The 21,377-nt window shown below is 33.7% G+C and overlaps 3 protein-coding genes across 4 annotated transcripts; 2 read left to right on the top strand and 1 right to left on the bottom strand.

Moving 5' to 3' along the window:
• The first annotated feature begins 6 nt into the window (after nt 1-6).
• LOC121214815 (mRNA decay activator protein ZFP36L2) lies at nt 7-2,767 on the top strand. Its single transcript, XM_041089091.1, has 2 exons — nt 7-131; nt 684-2,767. Exon 2 carries the CDS (start codon nt 697-699, stop codon nt 1,135-1,137), a length of 441 nt encoding a protein of 146 aa, XP_040945025.1. The 5' UTR covers nt 7-131; nt 684-696; the 3' UTR covers nt 1,138-2,767.
• A 5,501-nt stretch (nt 2,768-8,268) lies between these two features.
• LOC107940744 (dynamin-like protein ARC5) lies at nt 8,269-14,682 on the top strand. Of its 2 annotated transcripts, none has more exons than XM_016874190.2 (17): nt 8,269-8,885; nt 8,990-9,154; nt 9,253-9,375; nt 9,712-9,933; nt 10,241-10,374; nt 10,468-10,560; nt 10,786-10,849; nt 11,084-11,132; nt 11,238-11,320; nt 11,801-11,958; nt 12,070-12,130; nt 12,673-12,735; nt 12,843-12,943; nt 13,222-13,279; nt 13,629-13,976; nt 14,159-14,323; nt 14,419-14,682. In XM_016874190.2, the coding sequence occupies exons 1-17, from the start codon at nt 8,571-8,573 to the stop codon at nt 14,509-14,511; spliced, it is 2,295 nt and encodes a 764-aa protein (XP_016729679.2). In that variant the 5' UTR covers nt 8,269-8,570; the 3' UTR covers nt 14,512-14,682. The 2 variants fall into 2 exon arrangements, with proteins under 2 accessions (XP_016729679.2, XP_040945024.1); XM_041089090.1 differs by having other exon boundaries at nt 8,380-8,885; nt 9,250-9,375.
• Nucleotides 14,679-17,315, bottom strand: LOC107940737 (L-type lectin-domain containing receptor kinase SIT2). Its single transcript, XM_016874184.2, has one exon. It carries the CDS (start codon nt 17,181-17,183, stop codon nt 15,054-15,056), a length of 2,130 nt encoding a protein of 709 aa, XP_016729673.2. The 5' UTR covers nt 17,184-17,315; the 3' UTR covers nt 14,679-15,053.
• Nucleotides 17,316-21,377: the final 4,062 nt, after the last annotated feature.

Below are 21,377 nucleotides of genomic sequence, written 5' to 3'. Positions count from 1 at the left end.
CTAACACAGTAACACTAACAGTATATATACACACCCATACAGAGAAACAGGTTCGTTTTTTTGACTTTCACTTCTGAAGATTCAACCTTCGCCTTTCACCTTTTGAATTCTCTAAAGCCACTCGTTTTTAGGTAAATTTTCACTTCGAATTTCTATCTCCATTTTCATTCTTCGATTCTCATGCTTTTTATTAGGTTATGTATTTAATATAATGACTTCCAACTTTTAGATTTGAATTGAATGCGCAATTCTTTGATATATTGTTTTGCTGCAACTTTTTAGTTTAGGATCGAATTGGTTGAATTGCAATGACTTTTTCTGCTTTGAATCCTTTTCCTCACCTTCAGTTTGATCTGTTTCTCCTTTTCTATTTATAATGCAATGTTCGTCAAAATTTCTCCTCTGTTATTATTTTCCTTCAATATATATGTATTTTTTTCTTTTCAGAAATTTGAATTTCGAGGGAAAAGTATAATTCACTTTAACCATTGATTCGAGTGTGTTGCTTAAAAAAACTGATCATTAACCTTTTTTGGCGGGAATTAAAACTTTTAAAATAGAAGAGAAAAATCACCAGAAAAATAACTCCGTTCTTAATTTAAAATCCTTAGACCTTGCGTCTAAATTTCAAGTGTAATTCACATTTTCTTTTGCTGGTAATTGATGATTAATACGAAATGCAGAAATTTAAACTCAATGGACTCGTTCTACAATGAAAACAACAAACTCAACGTCCTAAAAAACAGCAACATTCCGAAGCTGATGACTCCAGCAAGAAGCCGTGGCAGCTACTATTCATCACCTGAGAACCTCATAAAGTACCTACGCTCCAATTCTCTCTCCAGTTGTGGCAACAGCAGCTCCTCCGGGAAAAGCAGCTTCAGATCATCGGTTTCACCACAGTCGGAGAAGACGCCACTGAAGGTGGTGGAGAAAGATGTGCTTGTCATGGACGAAGTTCTTGTTGCTTCTGATAGTAACATTGTAGGATCTGGTTCTTCGTCGTCTTCGGGAAGTGTTGGTTACTACAAATCAGAGATTTGCAGGGCTTGGGAAGAGTTTGGCCATTGCCGATACGGATCCAAGTGTCAGGTATATTTCTCTGCTGCATTGTCTAATATGATTGAAAGTTCATGATTACGTAAATGTTATAATAAAACTCCGCCTATGCTATTTCTTGGATACTAAAATGATGATATTTTGCATTAATTCTTTGTTTAGTTTTCTGAACCTTTTTGCAAAATGAAGGAGGTTCAGTTGATTGCTTGTTGGCAAGCATCAGGGTTCTAGTTTCGCTAATAATTCCATTTGGTAGATGATTTAAGTAGCATCTTCGACTTAAAAAGTTCGAGCATCGACACTTTAAACCAATTTAAAGAAAAAGAATAAGAGGGAGATTTTATTTTGGTCTGATTTGTCTTAGCTCTTCTATTTTGGTGTCATTGTCTATTTAACTTGATGATTTAGTGGACTTGAGCTGTAAGAATCTGTTTTTGGCACCTGTTTCGGAGAGATATTGTGAATGACCAATCAATTGGTTTTTTTGTATTTGTTGACTTTGGGTTAATGGGTCACTTTCTCCAGTTTTCTTTTGACAAGAAAATTGGAAATAGATTGAGAAAAAACCAAAAAGTCAAGATTTGACTCGTTGAAAAACGATTCAATTATTTTAGATAGTAAATGTGAATGTTAGCTTGTAGGCATAAACTAGGAACTTTTAATTTCATTAGATGCCAACTGAATATGAGGCGCATGTTTTCTACCACGAGGTGTGGCAAATTTCAATTGCCATGTTCTTGCTGTACAATTTACATTGCTTCCCAACCTCTTCCAGTGAAGATGTTATAGTCCAGTGATTTTATTTTATTTAACCAGAACTGCCTTTTCATAATCTGATCCAACTTTAACCACCCGTTTTATGCTTGTTTAAACATTGGTGTACTTAAATGCTAGAAGGTCATTGCCCGTTTCTCTCTGAGTTGCTTAGGCACAATACAAGACATACGGGAGCACCGTGTCGAACGCATACAGCTCAAAACCTCGCCTTTTGCATCCAGTCACTGAAACGGCTGCTTTTATAACCCAAAAGGACTCATTTGCCAACCCTGGTTACACAGGCCCAAGCTTCAGCACTACTATCAAGCCTGAAGAGACAATCATCAACTCCCTCTCCACTGTCCAACCTGAAATCACCCGCTTGAATACCAACTTCACGATGAAACGTAACACTAAAACCAGCAAGATCAACCCCACCTCCACCTCCACCTCCACCTCCACCTCCACCTCCACCATCAGACCTGATACGAGTGCCACCACTTTCACCAATGGGTCCAACTGGTCACCTCAAGATGATCGCATTGATGTTACCTTGCCATCCTTTCCTGGCCAAACACCATCAAAGGGGAACATCGATGCATACATCGACAATGTTCTCCATGCTCCTGCTACAAAGAAAAGGTTGCCAGTGTTTTCTGCCATTTGTCCAGAGTAATGATCTCTTTTTGATTCTCAGCTTTGGATCAAGGTATAATCAATATTTTCTTGCTATTAGTACCAAACTGTAGAAATTTTGGTCATCTACTCAACATTGAGGAGTAAACATAAACAGCTTTCCATAACCATTACAGTAGAACTTACAAACCAAGACCATAAAGTTTTTTTTTGTTCTAATTTTCGGTCAGATTTGTTAGATTCTTGATAAACGAGTCAAGGATTATGTTTGGATACTGAGAAAATAAAGGAAAACTAAAAGGAATTTTCAGAGAAAGATTGATTTCTCGTGAGTTAGTTGCTACTGTCTAACTGTTTAACAGCAACAGTAACAGAAACATTAATCAACTTTCTTTCCAGGTTCTAGTGTATTTGTTCAAGTACTATTTTTTTCGGCACCCTGGCTTATTTTTAGCTCTACATCTTGGTTATTGCTGTTTGTACTTTCATTTCAGAGCTCACTTAGCGGTAGGGGTGTGCAAAATTCGAGTAAAACCGAAAAAATTCGGTTAACCAACCGAATTCGGTTAATCGGTCGGTTAACCGAATTTTTTAGGTCGAGGGTCGGTTAATTATTTTTTAATTTTTTGGTTAACGGTTAATTCGATTCGAAATCGGTCGGTTAACCGAATTTTTTCGGTTAACCGAAAAAATTAATAAATAAAATTATAATATATAAATAGGCCCACTATTCACCTAAACCAAATCTAAACCCAAGTATTCAACCCAACCCAATGACCCAATCCAACCCAATCATAAAATTAAATTACAAATAATTTAATAAATAAAAATAAAATTTTAAAACTAAGACTAAAACTAAAGTCTAAAAGTCTAAAAATAATTTAATTATGTAGTGATTCAATTTGGTTAATTTAGTTAATTCGGGTAATTCGGTTAATTTTTAACCAAAAATAAAAAAACATATAATTTTCGGTTTCGTTAATTTTTTTGAAAAAAAATTCAGTTCGGTTAACGGTTAAAGATTTTGAAAGGTCGGTTATTTCGGTTAATGTTATTTCGGGTCGGTTAATCGAATGAACACCCCTACTTAGCGGCTCATGACTTGAAGATCTTCCACTTAATTTTTGTTCCGACAACTAAGATAGTAGCGTTTTAAGGGGTGTTTGGGTTATAGAAATGTTTGATTACATTTGGTAATATGATTACTCTTTGTTTAGATTACTTAACTGCCAAGTTATCTTATTTGATTTATGCACTTGAATCCATGTTTTCTTGTACGGGTAACAATGTCAATGCCAATCAAGCTAAGACTCGACCGGTAATTTTATTATTTAGCTAATAAAATATAAGATAATATAAAAATATTTATTGATATGTTAACAATTTGACTATCATGTTTTATATATTTTTGTAGATTATGTATGTTAAACTTTGACTAAATTAATCTTGACTTGTATGTAGCGGTGGTTAAAGTTCTTGTCAGATACCCATTTGGCATGAGTTCAAACCTAGTTTTACCCCATTCCCTACCCCAAATATTGTATCAATTCTTTTTGGATTAAATTAAAAATGTCTATCTACATATTTAATTTTAAATTTTCAATCATTAAATATATATTAATAAAGGTAATATTTTGAACCTATATAATAGAGATATCAAATTAAGATAAAGTTTTACATGCATGACAAGTTTAACTATATTAGTAAATTTAACGATTGGATTGTTACAATATTAATCATAGAAAAATTACAAAAATATATAAAATTACTTGAGTTTTATATTGATGTAAATGAATCTTTTTCAATTTTGTAAAAATTAATATACTATAATGGATGGAATGTAATTATATAATGATAATAGTAGTAGACAAATCTCATTTATAATAAATAAATAAATAAAGTTGAAACGTTAATTAAAAGAAAATATTAGAAAAAAAAAATAGAATTTGATTCATTAACATTTAGTATTTTTGTTTTCATGAAAATGGATTAAACTCACAAGATTACTTAATAAATACAATAAAATTACCGAATAACTTTAAAGGTAGGAAAATTATTTGATATATTATCAATACAGTTTTTTAAATTTTACAAATGGATCAAAGGTCTAACAAGTATTATATTTATTTAGGTAATTATTTTTTTATATTTTTATTGGTGGAGTTGAAAAACTCTCCACTAGTGGTGTATCAAATAATTACCCATAAACATATGGTATTAAGATTATCCCTATATTACTAAAATTTGGCATTGTTGATAATATTATATTATCAACTAAAGGTAATGTTTGTTGAACCAAACGCGATCATGTGATTAGAGAATGTAAGATTTCATCGATAATCTAATATTTTGTGATCTAAATGACCCTAATTGTTTTATGCCAAAGTTGATGCGAGAATTTTCTTTTCATGATTAGATGTGTTTATGGGTCGAGTCAAAATATTATTAAAATTTGAAATTAAGTAGATATTATTAAAATTTGTCAAAATATTTTATTTTAATTCATATTTTTTTTATTGTAATTTGAAATTAAGGACAAATTTGATACTCTTCCTTTTGATGTGTTTGAATTTTACAATTAAACTTTAAATTTGATTGAATTTTGCCAATGATTTCTATTGAAATTTGTCATTCAATATTGATTTTACGATTTGAAGATTGAAAAAGATCAATCCAACATTCATTTTAATAATTAACAATAAAGTATTTTATAAAAGCATTAAAAATTAAAAGAAAAAAAATCAACGCAAAATTTTTATTCTAGGAAAGAAGACTAGTATAAATATCAAGAAAATTAAGTTTATTCTTTTATAAATGAAATATTTATTGTTAATGTTTTAATTTCAATATCCCTAATTTATTATCAATTTTATTATAATAAATATTTTTATATTAAAAAATATTGTCAAATCATTTAAATTTACATGTCACTGAAAACGCGTCCAATTGGGCGCACTTCCAATCCAATTTACTCAAAGTGCGCCTTGCAGGGAGTGCTTTTACTCTCCTATTATCAACCCGCCCTGAAACATTTCCTCACGCGGGAATCCTTCAAATATCCTGGGATTCTTGGGATAATATTTTTGCAGGTCATGCTACTGAGGCAAAAGTTGTATAAATGGATTAGGAGTTTAGCTGGTGACGCCATAAGGAAAATTTGAGCGTACTGAAACGCAAGAAGGTGAATTTCACAAGACATTCGATAAGGCAAAATTTTGAGCAAACACGTAATTATATCATGGAAGTTTCAATTTTTGTTGTTAATGGATAATTACTACTCTTTATTTTTTTGCATAATGTTTTGTTTTAAACATGTGAAATAAGTTATTTGGTTCGAAATGAGTAGACGAGTTAATTCTATTGTGCAATTTGTGACATCGATGTTAAAGTCATTTTTTCATCAGTGTACACAGCACGGTTGGCTTTCAACTTGAACATACAATTGTCGAAACTCCATAGAAGAATTAGGCAGAAAGTCATTGGATCCACCTAGATGAGAGTATCGTCCTTGAAATATAGATATTTAGCGTCGACAAACCCCGTCAAATATGAGGTTTTTGATGTCGAAGGCCCAATACTCGAGTTATATGCGGAGTTTGGCAACACAGGTGAAGCCAAACGGAGGTCGATATCTGTTCCAATTCGAAAGGTTGGAACAAAAGAGGAAGCTGAGAGTCTAACGACATGGTTATGCAGTGGGTTCACGACTTTGTTAGAAAGCTCTCATTATGATATCCTGGAATCATCAATGGGAAAACACTCATCGATTTCATCCCTAGATTTTTATCGCGACAGACAAAACGTCCAACAGTCGGGATATGGCAGTAATCGAGACTTCTACACTCCAGCACAATATTCTGTTAGTGGTTTTGATTTCAACTTCGCGAGTCCAATGTTCTACCCTGGGGATACTTACAGGGGTATGTCATCAAGTTACACCGATTGGCAATCCATAGGTGATTTTGGTTGTACCGACAACTATACAAGAAAGGATGATGTACTTAGTACAACCTTCACCGATGAAGACCCTGGACTTGCTAGGGGGTTGTACACTTGAGCTGTAATTGCACGTCCTCCAGTGTGATTGTACACTTGCCGCATAGAAGTTGAAATATGTGTGTCCCGGGTTTCCATCTATTCACCAACGCATTGGCAAGTGTGGGATCCAATTTACACCCCCAAGCATACGAGTCATGTGAAAGAATCCTGCATCTCTCAAGTATGGTTTGATTAAAGCCAATGGATGGAGCAGATAGATTGCGAATATATGTCTCCAAAATCTAATCTTCCACCTAATTATAAAAAACATGCAAAATTTTAAATTTTAGTATAACAACTTAATAATGTAATTAAACTAGATTAAAAATAATATAAATATATTCTTACCATTTGCAATTGGAAGACCGAAATGTGGTTGTCATTAAACAAATAAGAGAATTGATCATTAAGAATAAAAAAAAACGATTAAATTTCATAACACAAAATTAAATAATAAAAAAACTTAAGACAAATTTAATAAAAAGTGAGAAAATTGAGAGTGAATTGAGAAAGAATTAGAGAGAATTGAAAGAGAATTGAGAGTGAATTGAAAAAAAAAAGGGAATAGAGAGGCTTTTAAATAGGTCTTTTTTTTACCATGGGGGGTGGGGGAAGTAGTCGTTAGAATTTGCCTGTTGAAGGTAGCGTTAGGAAAAAAGTGTCCAGCTAGAAGTGTTTTGCTGATAAAGCAGTAAAGCGCATTTAGCTGGAAGCGTTTTCTTGCAACTTATGCTGAAAATGCATCCAGCTCAGCGCATTTTCAAAAATCGGCCTAATCTTAGAAATATTCAAAAAAGCAGCTTAGTCCCACAAATATTTTTAAAAAAAAACTTCATTTTCTGTTAATTCATCCGCACATGTATATAAAAAAAGATTAGATTAGACTTGTGAATTATTTGTCTAAAGTATTAGTTTATTTAAGTTCTTCTCCCTTTGATAGTTCAAATTCAATTCTTTTTTAAATCCAACTCAAGTAATTTATAAATTTAGATGTTCAGTTAACAAAAATCTTTCCTTGAAAGTTTATAAAGTAGTGAAAAGTGACTTAAAGTTTATTTGGACAAAATATTCCCTTGCAGTTTTTCACCTGTCAGGCTTCGGTCTCGCTGCACCTAGGCTTGAGTATCACAATATCCTTGACAGTGGTGCACTAGTGGTTGTAGGGGTTCTTTGGTGTCGTGACATTACAGGTGTTGACCACAATTTTTCCACTTTTAACACTTTCAAGGATATCATGATCTTGGAGGCTTGGTGTCTACTTTTTCGACAATCGGCTCTAGGTTGATTTCTTGTTGAAGTTTTGCACCCTCAAGGTAAAGGGACTTGGTGTCGCGACTTCCATAGCATCAATATTGTGACACACACATTGAATATTATTTTCCTCGAGGCTAGACTATTGTCACCTCTCTACAACAACTCAAACATCTTGTTATGTTTCCCATGGTTAAAACAAAATATTAACAAAATATAGAAAATAATACTTAAATTGCTTGAGAATAAGCTTGTAGAGTGTTTTAAAGAGCTTAATTTGACATATCAAATTACTATATATTAATAAACAACTTTACAAAATTAACATGTATTTTTTTAATATTTTATTACACTCTATAAGATACTTGTCAGACTTAACATTACTTGTGAAGTCTACAAATTTCACGAAATTGTACTAAAAAATTTCCCAAATTTATGGATTTATCGTATAAATAAAAGACAAAAACATAGAAGACGATGATCGCTCTTTATCTGTATATAAAAATATGGTTTAATAATTTAATAACCAAATGAAGGGTGAATTGATGCCTGATGGTAAAACAATTACAATAAATTGAAATATCAGTCATAAACCCCAATTAGCTGGAAAAAGAAAAAAAAACACAACAATAAAATTCTGCCGTGTGGCACATCATCCAGGGGGATTGCGGTGAAGATTTGACGAATAGCGCATTCAAGTCATCCATTTCCGCTAAGCTGAAAGCCAAAAAAAGGTAGTTTCGCTTTCATTCACCCTACAGTGACTACTGTGAAGCAGAGCAGTGGCTAAGCCTAAGGCTTAGGACTAAGCAAGTAAAATAGAAACTGAAATGGAGGAAGAAACACTGAACCCACACTCAACTCTCTACGAGGCCTACAACGAGCTTCACGGTCTAGCTCAAGAGCTAGAGGCTCCCTTCGACGCGCCGGCTGTGTTAGTCGTTGGACACCAAACGGACGGCAAAAGTGCGTTGGTCGAAGCACTCATGGGCTTCCAATTCAACCACGTCGGCGGCGGAACAAAGACTCGCCGGCCCATCACTCTTCATATGTCTTACGACCCTCTTTGCGACGTCCCATTGTGTCATCTCGTCTCTGACGATGACCCCACTCTCGCCCACGAAAAGTCTCTCGCCGATATTCAGGTTTTCTTATACGATTTCTTTTCCCATTATTTTTTCTCTCTTTCTATCTGCAATTCGAGTTTAAATTTTTTAAATGAACCTATCACTGTGATTTTCCATTTTAGGCCTACATTGAAGCTGAAAATATGAGGTTGGAACGTGAGCCATGTCAATTCTCAGCTAAAGAAATCATCATTAAAGTGAAATACAAACACTGTCCCAATTTGACTATTATTGATACTCCTGGGCTTATTGCTCCTGCTCCGGCTCGAAAGAATCGTGCTTTGCAGGTGTTTTCTCAACCCACCAAGCGTTTCTACTTAATTTTGTTTCTTACATTTCTGTAATGTGATGGTTGTACTGGTGACGAGCGGTGATATTCAAGCAGAGCCAAGCGCGTGCTGTGGAGTCCATAGTGAGAAAAAAAATGCAGCATAAGGAGTTCATTATATTATGTCTCGAAGATTGTAGTGACTGGAGTAATGCAATGACAAGAAGAGTTGTAATGCAAGTATGTAATTTTCCTGCCAACTGCTTATAAGTGTTAACTTTTTAGCTCAAAGAATGCAGGGTTGAGAATGTGAGACAGGTTACTAGTTCTTAAGAGGATCAAAGCCAACGCACTTTTGAGTTGTTTGGTTGATGCAATGCTTTAAAGTAATCTAGCAGCTAATATGATCTATGACATTCCTATTTACAGATACTGTTAGCTTTAGCTGTTTAGTTTTCTGGTGTTATGAACTACCTCTTGTAGTTGCAAAGAAAGGATTTGATTCATTTAAATTTTTGTATTTTGGTTCTGACGATGTTGCATAGCTTAACATTTTGTTGGTTGATACTTGGTTAGATTGATCCAGAGCTTTCAAGAACTGTTGTTGTCTCTACCAAGCTTGATACCAAGATTCCTCAGTTTGCACGGTCTTCAGATGTGGAAGTTTTTCTCTCTCCACCTGCATGTACACTTGATGGCTTCATATTGGGTGACTCTCCGTTCTTTACATCAGTGCCTTCAGGAAGAGTTGGTTCCGAGCATGACTCCGTTTACAGATCGAATGATGAGTTTAAACAGGTTTGCTTTTGCTTGCAGTAAAGTCATGGAGTTGGTTATGATACTGAGAAGTTTCTGCTTCTTTTGTAACTTGTGCTTCTTAATATTTGTTTCCTTCGTTTTATGGTGGGTAGTCTAGTTTTCTGTGGGAAGTCTTTAAAGCGTCATCCCTAAAACGGGCATAACACAAAGAGCTTAAGGATTTTTTTTTTTTTTGAAGTAGTCAATAAATCTAAAATATTAACTATCTTGATGCTGTACACTATGGTGTATTGGGATTTAAACCTGGTTGATCCATTCATTCCCCACTCTTTGATTTCTAATGTAGGCAATAATATCTAGAGAGGTGCAAGACATAGCATCTTTGGAGGAGAAATTAGGTCGACAATTGTCAAAGCAAGAAAGAAGTAGAATAGGTGTAAGCAAACTTAGGCATTTTCTAGAAGAATTGTTACAGAAAAGGTATGATGCTGCTTTTTCCCATTCAGATAAACTTAAAACAAGGATATTGAGACTGTACTGTGCAAATTAAATTTGGAAATATATAATTGCAAGGTATATGGATAGCGTTCCTTCGATCATTCCACTTCTTGAGAAGGAGTACCACAGCACCACAAGAAAGTTGACAGAAATAAATAAAGAACTCAGGTTCTTGCTGAACTTTTTTCTTTTAGCAATTTTGATGGATTTTATTAAAGCTGTTTGACCACTTAAATAAGATGATGATCTGCAGTGTGCAGAATCAAATATATATTATTGGTTTTACTGTTATTATTATTGTTTTATAGAGCTTGGTTCAATCCTATATATCTGGTTGTGTTGCTTTCAGTTTCTTCTTCACCATAATCTTTTCGTTATTTTCTTCACATGCAGCACTTTGGATGAAGTGAAATTGAGGGAAAAAGGAAGAGCTTTTCATGATCTATTCCTAACCAAGGTTTTTATGTATTATCATGTCTTTCTGTCTGTTGCATGCGTATCTTATTTCAGCTTGCTTTGCAAATAAGGTGGGAAACTTTAAAGGTCATGTCAGGATTTAAATACCGTTCCTTTGAATCAGTGAAATTTTACATACAAATTCAAATAAATATAGAAGACATTGACATTAAGTTCAAAATTGTCATTCCAGTTCATGTTATGCATTCTGACTTAAATACGCTTTATTTCTTAGTTGTCATTGCTACTGAAAGGGACAGTTGTTGCACCTCCAGATAAATTTGGTACTTAAAATATTTCTTTGGAAGATATCACTTGTTTTTTTAAATTAAGTTGTTCTCGGTTGTGATGTTGGATCACTAACAGTAATGCAATGTGACTTATTACAGGGGAAACACTAGTAGATGAGAGAACTAATGGAGGAGCATTTGTGGGTGCTGATGGTCTTCAATTGCCACATAAGATAATACCTGTAAGCTAAAGAGATGGTTAACTTTAGATATTCTTGAAACCTGGATTTTTTAATGTGTTTCTTGTCTTAGTTGTACTAATGTCCATGATGTAACCAATCAAGTCTGTTTTTCACTTCAATCTCTATCCTATCGTTTGGCCAGACCTTATAATCTCTAATTTAAGTAAAGATAATACCTGTAAGCTAAAGAGATGGTTGACTTCAAATATTCTTGAAAACTGGAATTTTCAGTGTATTTCTTGTTTTAGTTATACTAATGTACCAATCAAGTTTGCTTTTCTCTTCAATCTCAATCCTTTTCTTTTGGCCCGAGCTTTAATCTCTAGATTAAGTTGATTTTTCTATAGAATTCATAGATCTCTTGGTTTAGAAAAGATATTTTCCTTTCTTCCTTAATCCTCCCATACATAAAACGGATGGAAATTTGCGAGTTAGAAAATTTTTCCAGATTCTGCTCATGTGGGTTTCATTGTATTTTAGAATTCTGGAATGCGTCTTTATGGAGGTGCACAATATCATCGTGCCATGGCTGAATTCCGCTTTATTGTGGGAGGGATAAAATGCCCACCAATTACAAGGGAAGAAATAGTCAATGCTTGTGGAGTCGAAGATATTCATGATGGAACAAATTACTCAAGGTAGCATCTACTTATGGCTTATCGTCTTTCTGTTGCTAATTGTTCGTTTTCATTTCATGTGCAATGAACAGTTCTAATTATTTCTTTTCCACCTTTTATTTTGGAAATCAGGACAGCGTGTGTTATAGCGGTTTCAAAGGCTCGTGACACTTTTGAACCTTTCCTCCATCAGGTGAAAAGTGATATTAGCTATCTGTACCTTTCAGTTATTCTTTTTCTTTTCATGTTTCTCTGTTGCTTTCTTGTTGTTAACTCAATTAATGGTTGCGAAATACTTTAAAACCTGAAAATTAAGATTTTGAAATGATGGAAAACCTCTTAGTTAGATTCTCGATCCATTTAGTTCTTGCACCAAGAATTACTGGTTGATAACATTTAGGAGAGGAATGTGTTTGCTTGGGGTCTTTGATAAGCAGATAAAGGGTAGGTTTTTCAACCGGGTGCCATTGGCTTTGTAATAAGGTATCCTTTTGTTCCAGTTTCTTACCTCTCTAACCAAACTTGTAATAAGGCAAAAAAAGGTGGACATTATGTGATTGTCCTTGACTTGATATATGAGTCATTACTTTCTAGGCATATGAGTGGGGAGGATGTATCATGGTCAAAAGGTGCAAGGCATCATATCATACAACCAACTTGACAATAAAAGTTTGATTTTGTCTGCTTGATTTTGTTACTAGTGTCCTAAATGAGATATTTTTTTTCCTTGTGTAGTTGGGTTGTAGGCTCTTGTACATTCTGAAGAGATTACTTCCTATCTCCATATATCTTATGCAGGTTTGTGAGCTTTTTTTCCTTCCCCAGAGTCTAGGACTCTCATGCAATTAAGTATTGCACTTCTTTTATTATGGTTTATTCTTTTGAATGTTCCTGATTTCCAACAGAAAGATGGAGAGTTTTTAAGTGGCCATGAGGTGTTTCTCAGGCGTGTTGCTACCGCTTTCAACAACTTTGCTGAATCTACTGAAAGAGCTTGCCGTGAGAAGTAGGTCACTTTCCTTTATTGCAACCCAATTATGTTCGTTAATGCTAATTTGCGATGCATGGTTTGATAATTTATTCCAGTTGCCATTATTCGTATAAATTTTTTGTTAGTAGAGGTACTGAACAAAGAATGATTTTGCTTGGAGGTGTTTTTTGGTTGACTCATATTAAGTTGTTGGTCGTTTTAAGCCATAAAAATACGTTCTAATAATTAATAAAGTAAAGATGATGGAGCCTCTTAATCACCAAATATTACCCAGTGTTTTATATTTGCTGCAGATGCTTGGAGGATTTAGTAAGCACAACCCGTTACGTATCCTGGTCCCTCCACAACAAGGTCAGTTACTTATGAGCACATATTATTTCATGAAAGTGAAGCCTCTAAAGTTAATCTTAAAATTTACTATAAAGAAGTCTAATATCTCTGGACTTGGATGGTGAAATTGGCCATGGCTGATTCACATGTCCAATTTAAGAATTATGTGTCTACTGTTACTGCTTGCTAAAGAAAAACAATTCTTGCAATTCCTCCATGGTTTTGATGGTTTATTTTCTTTCTGGTTGTTCCATGTTGCTTTAGGATTTATCATCAACTCTTGAATTTAGAATGACATGCATATGTTCTGATCTGTTGGTTCATCTGAGCTGTTGCTCTGTTCATCTTGCACCATATGTTGAATTTTCAGAATCGGGCTGGGCTACGTCATTTTTTAGACTCATTTGGTGGAACTGAGCAATCCAGTGTGGCAGTGAATTCTGTATCTCCTGGAAATTCCCAAGAGTCATTGCCTGGGTCTGTTGCTGCAGAGAAGCATGAGACAAAGTCAAGAGCAGATATAAAGCAAGTTCCTCTATCCTCAGGCATCGATTCAGGCTCTTCTGCTCAGACAGTAGAAACAAAACTTGCTGACCTTCTAGATAGCACACTTTGGAACCGGAGACTTGGTCCTTCATCAGAAAGGATTGTTTATGCATTGGTACAACAGATATTTCATGGCATAAGAGAGTACTTCTTGGCCTCTGCTGAACTAAAGGTTTGCTTATTTTTATTTTGTTTCTAATTATTTGATGCTATGCTATTGTTGCCACTTGCCATCCTAAGCTGATTTCTCATTAGCTAAATGCATATAAATGGAACACTCATTTTTGATTTACTAACTTGTCATTACTGTCTGGTTTGATTTTTTCCTTCACTGTTTTTCTCAATGTTTTGCAGTTCAACTGCTTTCTTCTAATGCCAGTTGTGGACAAATTACCTGCACTTCTCCGGGAAGACCTAGAATCTGCATTTTCCGATGACATGGATAATGTATTTAACATCAGCAATCTGCGACACTCTTTGGGCCAACAAAAGAGAGATACAGAGATTGATCTCAAAAGGGTATTATTCCAAATCTATTTAATGTCCTTTACAAATGTTAATCTTGGCATGCTTCGTTTCCAATTGACGTGTTATAAGGAATGGTGATTTTGCAGATTAATAGGCTCAAAGAGAAATTCAAGGTAATACATCAGCAACTTAGTTCGTGTCAGAAAGTACCAAGTTCATCACCTGCATGTGCTGATTGATTCAGGTCCAAATTTGAGAACATAATCAATCACTTAGGTGTGTGCAGGATAGAATTGTTTGCTTGAAAATGACATGGATATCAATAATTTTAATTTCTTTTTAAATTAATCATATTTTTTTACTTGAAAAATTAATTACTTGATTAATGAATATTTTGTCTTTTACTGTTATATTTTAATCTACTAATATTGATATAATCTCATGCCAACTATTTTGGTTCACTGTATGTATAAAAGTATTTTCTTCATCTATTTTATTCTTAACTATTTCCTTGAGAAGTTCCCTTGATAGTTGTTTTTTTGACACTGTAAGTTGAAAGAAAATATTTTATGGACTTATGATCATAAACTTATTGAACACAATGAAGATTAATTTACAGTCAGAAGTTGGTTACATATTTACTGCACTTGAACAATGAAAATTGGATGATTGATTGAAAACTGAAGTTAAAGAAATATGTCAAGTTGCCATGTTATTCATCACAAGTCAACATTTCTGGTTTACAGTCATATTTGATGGTTCCTTGTCATGATAAGATGATCTAGAAGGTAACTCTTGTAGTGTGACCAATTGTCCAACTATTCTTACTTGAGGATGAAGACATTTTTTGGCTAGAAGGATTGTCAGAATCATCACCAAAGGTATCCGAATAATCTGTTATTGCAATAGGAACTTCCATATGAATATCATGGGGTAGAGGAGGAAGGGTGGCATCTCCTAGTAGAAGTTGCACGACTCTTCTCATGGTGGGCCTGTAATCAGGATGGGGATGACAGCATAAAAGACCAAGGGTAAGCACCAGCTGAGCTTCGCCTGAATGATAATTTTTTAGTGTGGGATCGATGGCTCGGGTGATCTCTCCTCGAGAATGCAATTCCCTAGCCCAATCCACCAGCACCAGTTCATCAGCACCGCTCTGGGGCTCAATCGGTCTTCTTCTGCTGGCAACTTCAAGCATAAGCGTACCATAACCATAGACATCAGTACTTGTGGTGGCTTTCCCGGTCCTTGTGAGCTCAGGAGCCAAATACCCAAGTGTACCAACAATGTGTGTGGTCTGTGGATCATTATTGTGTTCGTAAGTTCTGGCCAGGCCGAAATCCCCGAGCTTTGCGTTTAGATCTTCATCTATCAGGACATTGCTTGGCTTGACGTCTCTATGAACTACTCTCTGATTGCAATTTTCATGGAGATATAGCAATGCATGTGCAATACCAGTTAAAATCTTGTACCTTTGGTCCCAAGTAAGGTTTTTTCCCTTCAGTGGACCGTCTTCATACAAAAGCTTGTCCAGGCTCCCATTGGGGAAGTAATCATAAACAAGAAGGAGCTCGTTTTGCTTCCGGCACCAGCCATGCAAGTGTACAAGATTCCGGTGCCTAAGCCTCCCCATACTTGTAATTTCAGCAACAAATTCTCTCATTCCTTGACGAGAACCACTATAGACCCGCTTAACTGCCACTTCTAGTCCGGTACTACGAATCACCCCCCGATAAACTCTCCCAAACCCTCCAGAACCGACGAGGTTTTTCTCTCTGAACCCTCTTGTTGCAGAGAAGAGCTCGGAGTAATTGAATCTATGCGCTCTATATTCGATTTCCCAATCCTCCATAATCTCATCTCCATCTCTGATTCTGAATATGATCTGAATAACACCAATGATTGCTAGGAAAATCAGAGTAATGCTTGCTAAAGTGATACCTACTGCAAATCCCTTGCTGTGCATCAGTTTACTAGGCTTACTATTCAGAAATGGGAGCTTTCTTGGATCTAAATCTTGTGCCCTTCCCTCAATACTAAAGCTCCAGCCATGTACATAATGTAAGGCCGCCAACAAGCCAGTGGAAGCAGAGAAGCCAACATGCATATACTCATCTAGCACCAATGAGAGATCAATGGGGAATGATATCAAAGGGCGGTGAGGTCTCAACATGCCACAAGGAGATATTGATACATTCATCAGCATCTTGTTGCTGTCATAGTCAATCCATGCCTGAACAGGTTCCCCACTCTTGAGAGCAACCTGGTTGCTCCGGTTGTCATTGGAGGAATAGTAAGCAGCTGGCTCAGATATGCTGGATATCAGGCTGGATATATCTATTCCTACATGGTTATCATTGATATCTTGAAGTTCAACGTTCTGGACTACATCGAACTCCACCGCGAAAAAATGAGCATTGTCGGTGTCATTCGGAAGGCCTAAGTATTGGTTTGGAAGACTTTTCAGCTTTTCAGTAGGCATGAGAACAAAGGCAAGACCATGACCTCCAATCTCAGGGTACTTTGGACTGATAGAGAATACAAAGTTTGTGCTAAATGTAACAGCTGCTTCAGTTCTGTTGGGATTGCTTTTCTTAAATCGTATTGGAGATGGATAGAAAGAATGCCCGATAAGTCGCACTGAATCGTTTGTTAATGCCAATATCCCATCGGACTTGATAAATGAAGCTCCTTCCGTTGTCACGTTTGCTTTGAGGAATCCGTTGTACGTGAAATTTATCTCTGCATGGACGAGAAGGCCTAGAAGGAGCAGGTGGAACAATAAACCAACTGCTTCCATAGCTGAGTTGAGAATTAACTGGTTTGTTTTTCTAGGAGAAATCTTTATACTGTGATGCCTGTAGTCTAGTTTGATAAATTTAAAAGATAATATTTTTGATTGGTAGATCATAGAAAACTTGAAACTTGGAAAGTTACATACTCTACTATAGGAAACTGTGTATAACCAAATTATTTAGAAAGACTAAACTTATACTATCTGGATTTGGATAAACATCAATATTATATATTGATCTTTAAAAAAAAAAAATTGGAGGGGTTGTTTAGTGAAGACCAAATTGAAGGACAAATTCCTTGTATTGTGTTGGTCTCCTAGAATTTGCCACAAAACTGTGTTGATGGATAGTATTGGGTTCCAGAGAGAGATAAAGCAAAACTTACAAAACTGGAAATCTGGAATTAATTTAAAGCACAGAAGTTGTTTGAAACAATGAAGAAAATGATGTACCAATGCCATCGATGAGTACTATTGTCCAATAGAAGGCTAATTAAGGAAAGTTTCTGTAAATGTTCAATTGATTCATTTTATAAAGATTTATGATTATCGCTCTTAATAATAGTCTTTAAAATTCGAATTTGAGTTTTTTCATTTAAAATACAATGTCTTGATAGCTTAAATGAAATTTTAAATAATTTAAAAGTGATTTTATATTAATTAAATATTCTACAACACATCCTTATAAATTCAGGATGGGGTTGTCTGGGTCTTTGCATGGTGCTATAGCATCCTAACCCAGCCTCCATACTAGTTGGCCCCTAGTCCTAGTGGTAGACCTAGACCTTAGTTCCTTCGGCTAAGTTAGTGCTTTGTTAACAAAATCGGAAATGACAGCTTCTTGGAGGTAAAGCAAACCTCAAAACTGTCTAGCAAATAGGGTACCACACACTTTCTGATGCCATCAAATTTTGCGACCTCACATATCTAAATTTTTTTTAAACTACCAACTTGGGAATTTTTTCATTTTTTTGGTGTGAATTTCGAGACTTCATCCTTCTTATTTCCATTTTTCTTCGATTATAAATAACTTCTACTTTCATCTAAGTTTGGGATATATTACACTTTGAAAAAAAAATTATAAAAAAAATTATTTATATATGATTTAAATTATGTTTTGGTCATTAAATTTTAATTTGTTATATTTTAATTTGTAACATATTGATTATTATGCCATTATCTAGCGAAATGGTGTAATGAAAGTCTAATATAACACAAATTTTACCATTAAATACTAACGTGTCATTCATGTCATCAATATATAATTTAAGCATGTTTTTTTAAATTACTTATTTCTTTTATTTCCTTTTTCTTTATTTCTTTTTTATTTCTTCTACTTATCATTGTTTTCTAGAACACTCTCCCTTCCTCAAAGCTTCATTCACGATCACTGGCTGCCTGTTCCAATGCCGTCACCGCATTGCCCCCGACGAGCATACGCTGAACTGCTCCCTCGATTGCCTCTTCACAAATCTCCAATAAATGTTCTTCAAAACCCATTAAAAATCCTTAGATATAAAACGTAACTTTTGAATTACCCAAGCTCGGATCTCCATCATCTGTTGTTGGATCGGCTCATTTTTTTATGTGTGTTCCGCCTCACCAATACCTCTTTCCGATTGCCGGGATTGGCAAGCAAGTCCCTTGCCCCGAATTTGACCCCCTATTTTTTTTTCTTCGATGTTCTCTTCTATTTTTGACACATTTTTCTTTATTAGAAGTCTGATCTTAGGCTTAATGTGGGGTTTTTTTTTTTTTGTGCTTATCGATTGTTGTTTGCTTGACTATTTGGTTGATTTGAATATAGGTTTATTTGATAAGTGAATGATGTTGTTGGGGTGCCTTGAATGAGACTGAAAGCTAGTGGTGAAAGTGATATTGTTTAAGAGGTTTGCTAGTATTTGATGTTGGAGAATTTTGTTTCAAATTCAAGATGGGCTTGTGACTGTTGCTATGATAAATCTGCCATTATTTTGTTTTTCACTTGTTTGATTTGATAGATGATGAGAAATTTATTAAATCTAATTTCTTTTTTTATAGTTTCAAGAAAAAATATGAGATTTATTTCTTTTAAATTTATATTTAATCAACTCCTTCAATTATATCCATTAAAAAGTGTGGATGAAGCTTGAGAGAAGAAGTGTGTTAAAGAGAGGGTGAGTTGGGAGAGACCATAGAACAACGAAAAGAATGGAAAAAAAGGAAATGAAATAAAAAAAATGTATTTAAATTTTGTAGTGATGACATATATAATACGTCATGCTGAACAACGTAATTCGTGTCACGTTCCATTACATCACTAAAGTTGAATAGTGATACAATGATCAAAATGTTACAAAATTATACTGTTAGCGACCAAAACATAATAAATTAAAGTATAATGACCAAAATGTAATTTAAACCATATATAAATGATTATTTTTTATAGTTTACCCAAAATATTATATCAAATTTAATTTAAATAAGTTTAAAGTTTATATCATTATTTAAAAATTATTTTATAGTAATATTTTATATACTTTTTGGTTATATTTAAATAAAAATATTTTTTATATATAATTAAATTAAATTAAATTAAAATATTTGATCAAATATGGATTAATTGAATGAATAACTTAAATTTGAAAAGCTTTTATTATCATTAGAAGTGTTGATGGATCTAAAGCTCGAGCCTGTTTCACTCAAATGACGTAATTCACTATTTTAAAAATAATAACAATTTTTTATTTAAATTTTGTTGTAAAATTAAATCAATATTAATATTAACTTTTTTATATTTATTATTAAAAATAAAATTGGCCAGCTTGGCTCAATCTAATGTTAAAAATATAAGTCCAAACTCAACCTAAGTGGGCTGGTTGATTGGGTTGGGTGGGTTACTTGATTAATGAACAGTTCTACTTATTATTTAAGGAGTAAATAATATATATATATATTAATTTTTAAAACTTTTTTTATATTTTTCATAATTTTTGAATTTTTAAAAAAAATTTATAATGTTTTAAATTACTTATATTTTTTTTATATAAATTACAAAAAAATAATTTTACAATTTTTATGTCAATTTAAAAAGTAAAAAATAAAATAACAAAAAATTCTAAATATTAATGCTAAAAAAGATTATTATTTTTTTCATAATTAACAAATCAACAACAAAATGGGATGGAAGGATAGTTTTTTTTAATATATATATCTTTGTCACATTTAAACCAACCTATAATTAAAGGAATATAAGTGGAGTGTGTTATGCTTGATATATGCTTTCATTTCAATTTATTATTTTAATATTATATCTACATTGGTTTTTTAATATCAATTATTACTTTTACTAGTTGAGCTGTTTTAAATAAGAATAGAATTTGCCAAATTTGTCATAAAATCTATTTGAAAATTTGATTGTATTTTTAATAAATAAAAAAATTAAATAATTAATTAGAATAATGATAGATTTAGACTTCAAAATTTACATCTTTTTTTCAATTTAATTTTTATTTTTTAATTAATTTTAGCTATCAAATTGTCAAAAAAAAAGAGTTAAATTGCTTTTTTAATGAAAATATTGATTTTTTAACAATGCATGCTATGCGGCAATCTGCATAGCAATCTACTTGCATTTCATGTTGGCAGAATACTATTTATCTTATATGCTATATCAACAAATAATTTTAAATAAGTAATTGCAACCGTAAAATTGACCCCAATCATTATAAATCACTAACCCAAATATCTTACGATACAATCAACAAACTCTTCAAAAAAGTCTGAAAAAGTGTCACAAAATAACCACAAGAACACAAGAAAGTTATCAATAAAGACACTTCTAAAACTGCTCTTGATGTGAAGTACAAAATAACCTATTTATAAGCCTCTTCAAGTGGTCAATGAACAACATTTTAATAGATTTTAAATTCCTATTTAAAAGCTCAAATTATCTCATTAATTATCCTAAATATTTATCACATAAAAATTTTCGTAAATTAATCTTCCAACTGCTTCAAAACACTGAATAAATATGATATTTATCTCTAAAAAATAGCTCTTTAATCATCAAAATATAATTAGACTTCCATACCAATCAAACCACTGATTGAAAAACTTACACCATGTTTGGTTGGGTGTATTGGCTATGCCAATACACCCCTAATCGGTGGGCCCCATTTAATCCCACTTCAATCTTCTGTTTGGTTCAGGGTATTGGCTAATACCCGTCTATTACATTACACCCCTAATTCCCAAAATCCACCGATTTCTATTACGTTCCTCTTTCTCAGATTAGGTGCTGCTTGAGTTTTAGACCCTGTTTTACCCTCC

Source organism: Gossypium hirsutum, chromosome D02, assembly GCF_007990345.1.
Source record: "Gossypium hirsutum isolate 1008001.06 chromosome D02, Gossypium_hirsutum_v2.1, whole genome shotgun sequence".
NCBI classification, from domain to species: Eukaryota; Viridiplantae; Streptophyta; class Magnoliopsida; order Malvales; family Malvaceae; genus Gossypium; species Gossypium hirsutum.
Note: the sequence above shows the minus strand (reverse complement) of the source record. Positions and strands in the feature narration are given on the sequence as shown.

Excerpts from the sequence above, each read along its gene's own strand:
- LOC121214815 (XM_041089091.1), top strand. The coding sequence starts at position 697 with ATGGACTCGTTCTACAATGAAAACAACAAACTCAACGTCCTAAAAAAC.
- LOC107940737 (XM_016874184.2), bottom strand. The coding sequence starts at position 17,183 with ATGATCTACCAATCAAAAATATTATCTTTTAAATTTATCAAACTAGAC.
- LOC107940744 (XM_041089090.1), top strand. The coding sequence starts at position 8,571 with ATGGAGGAAGAAACACTGAACCCACACTCAACTCTCTACGAGGCCTAC. Across the intron at positions 11,321-11,800 it reads TGCCACATAAGATAATACCT|AATTCTGGAATGCGTCTTTA; the intron begins GTAAGCTAAAGA and ends ATTGTATTTTAG. Across the intron at positions 12,131-12,672 it reads TTGAACCTTTCCTCCATCAG|TTGGGTTGTAGGCTCTTGTA; the intron begins GTGAAAAGTGAT and ends TTCCTTGTGTAG.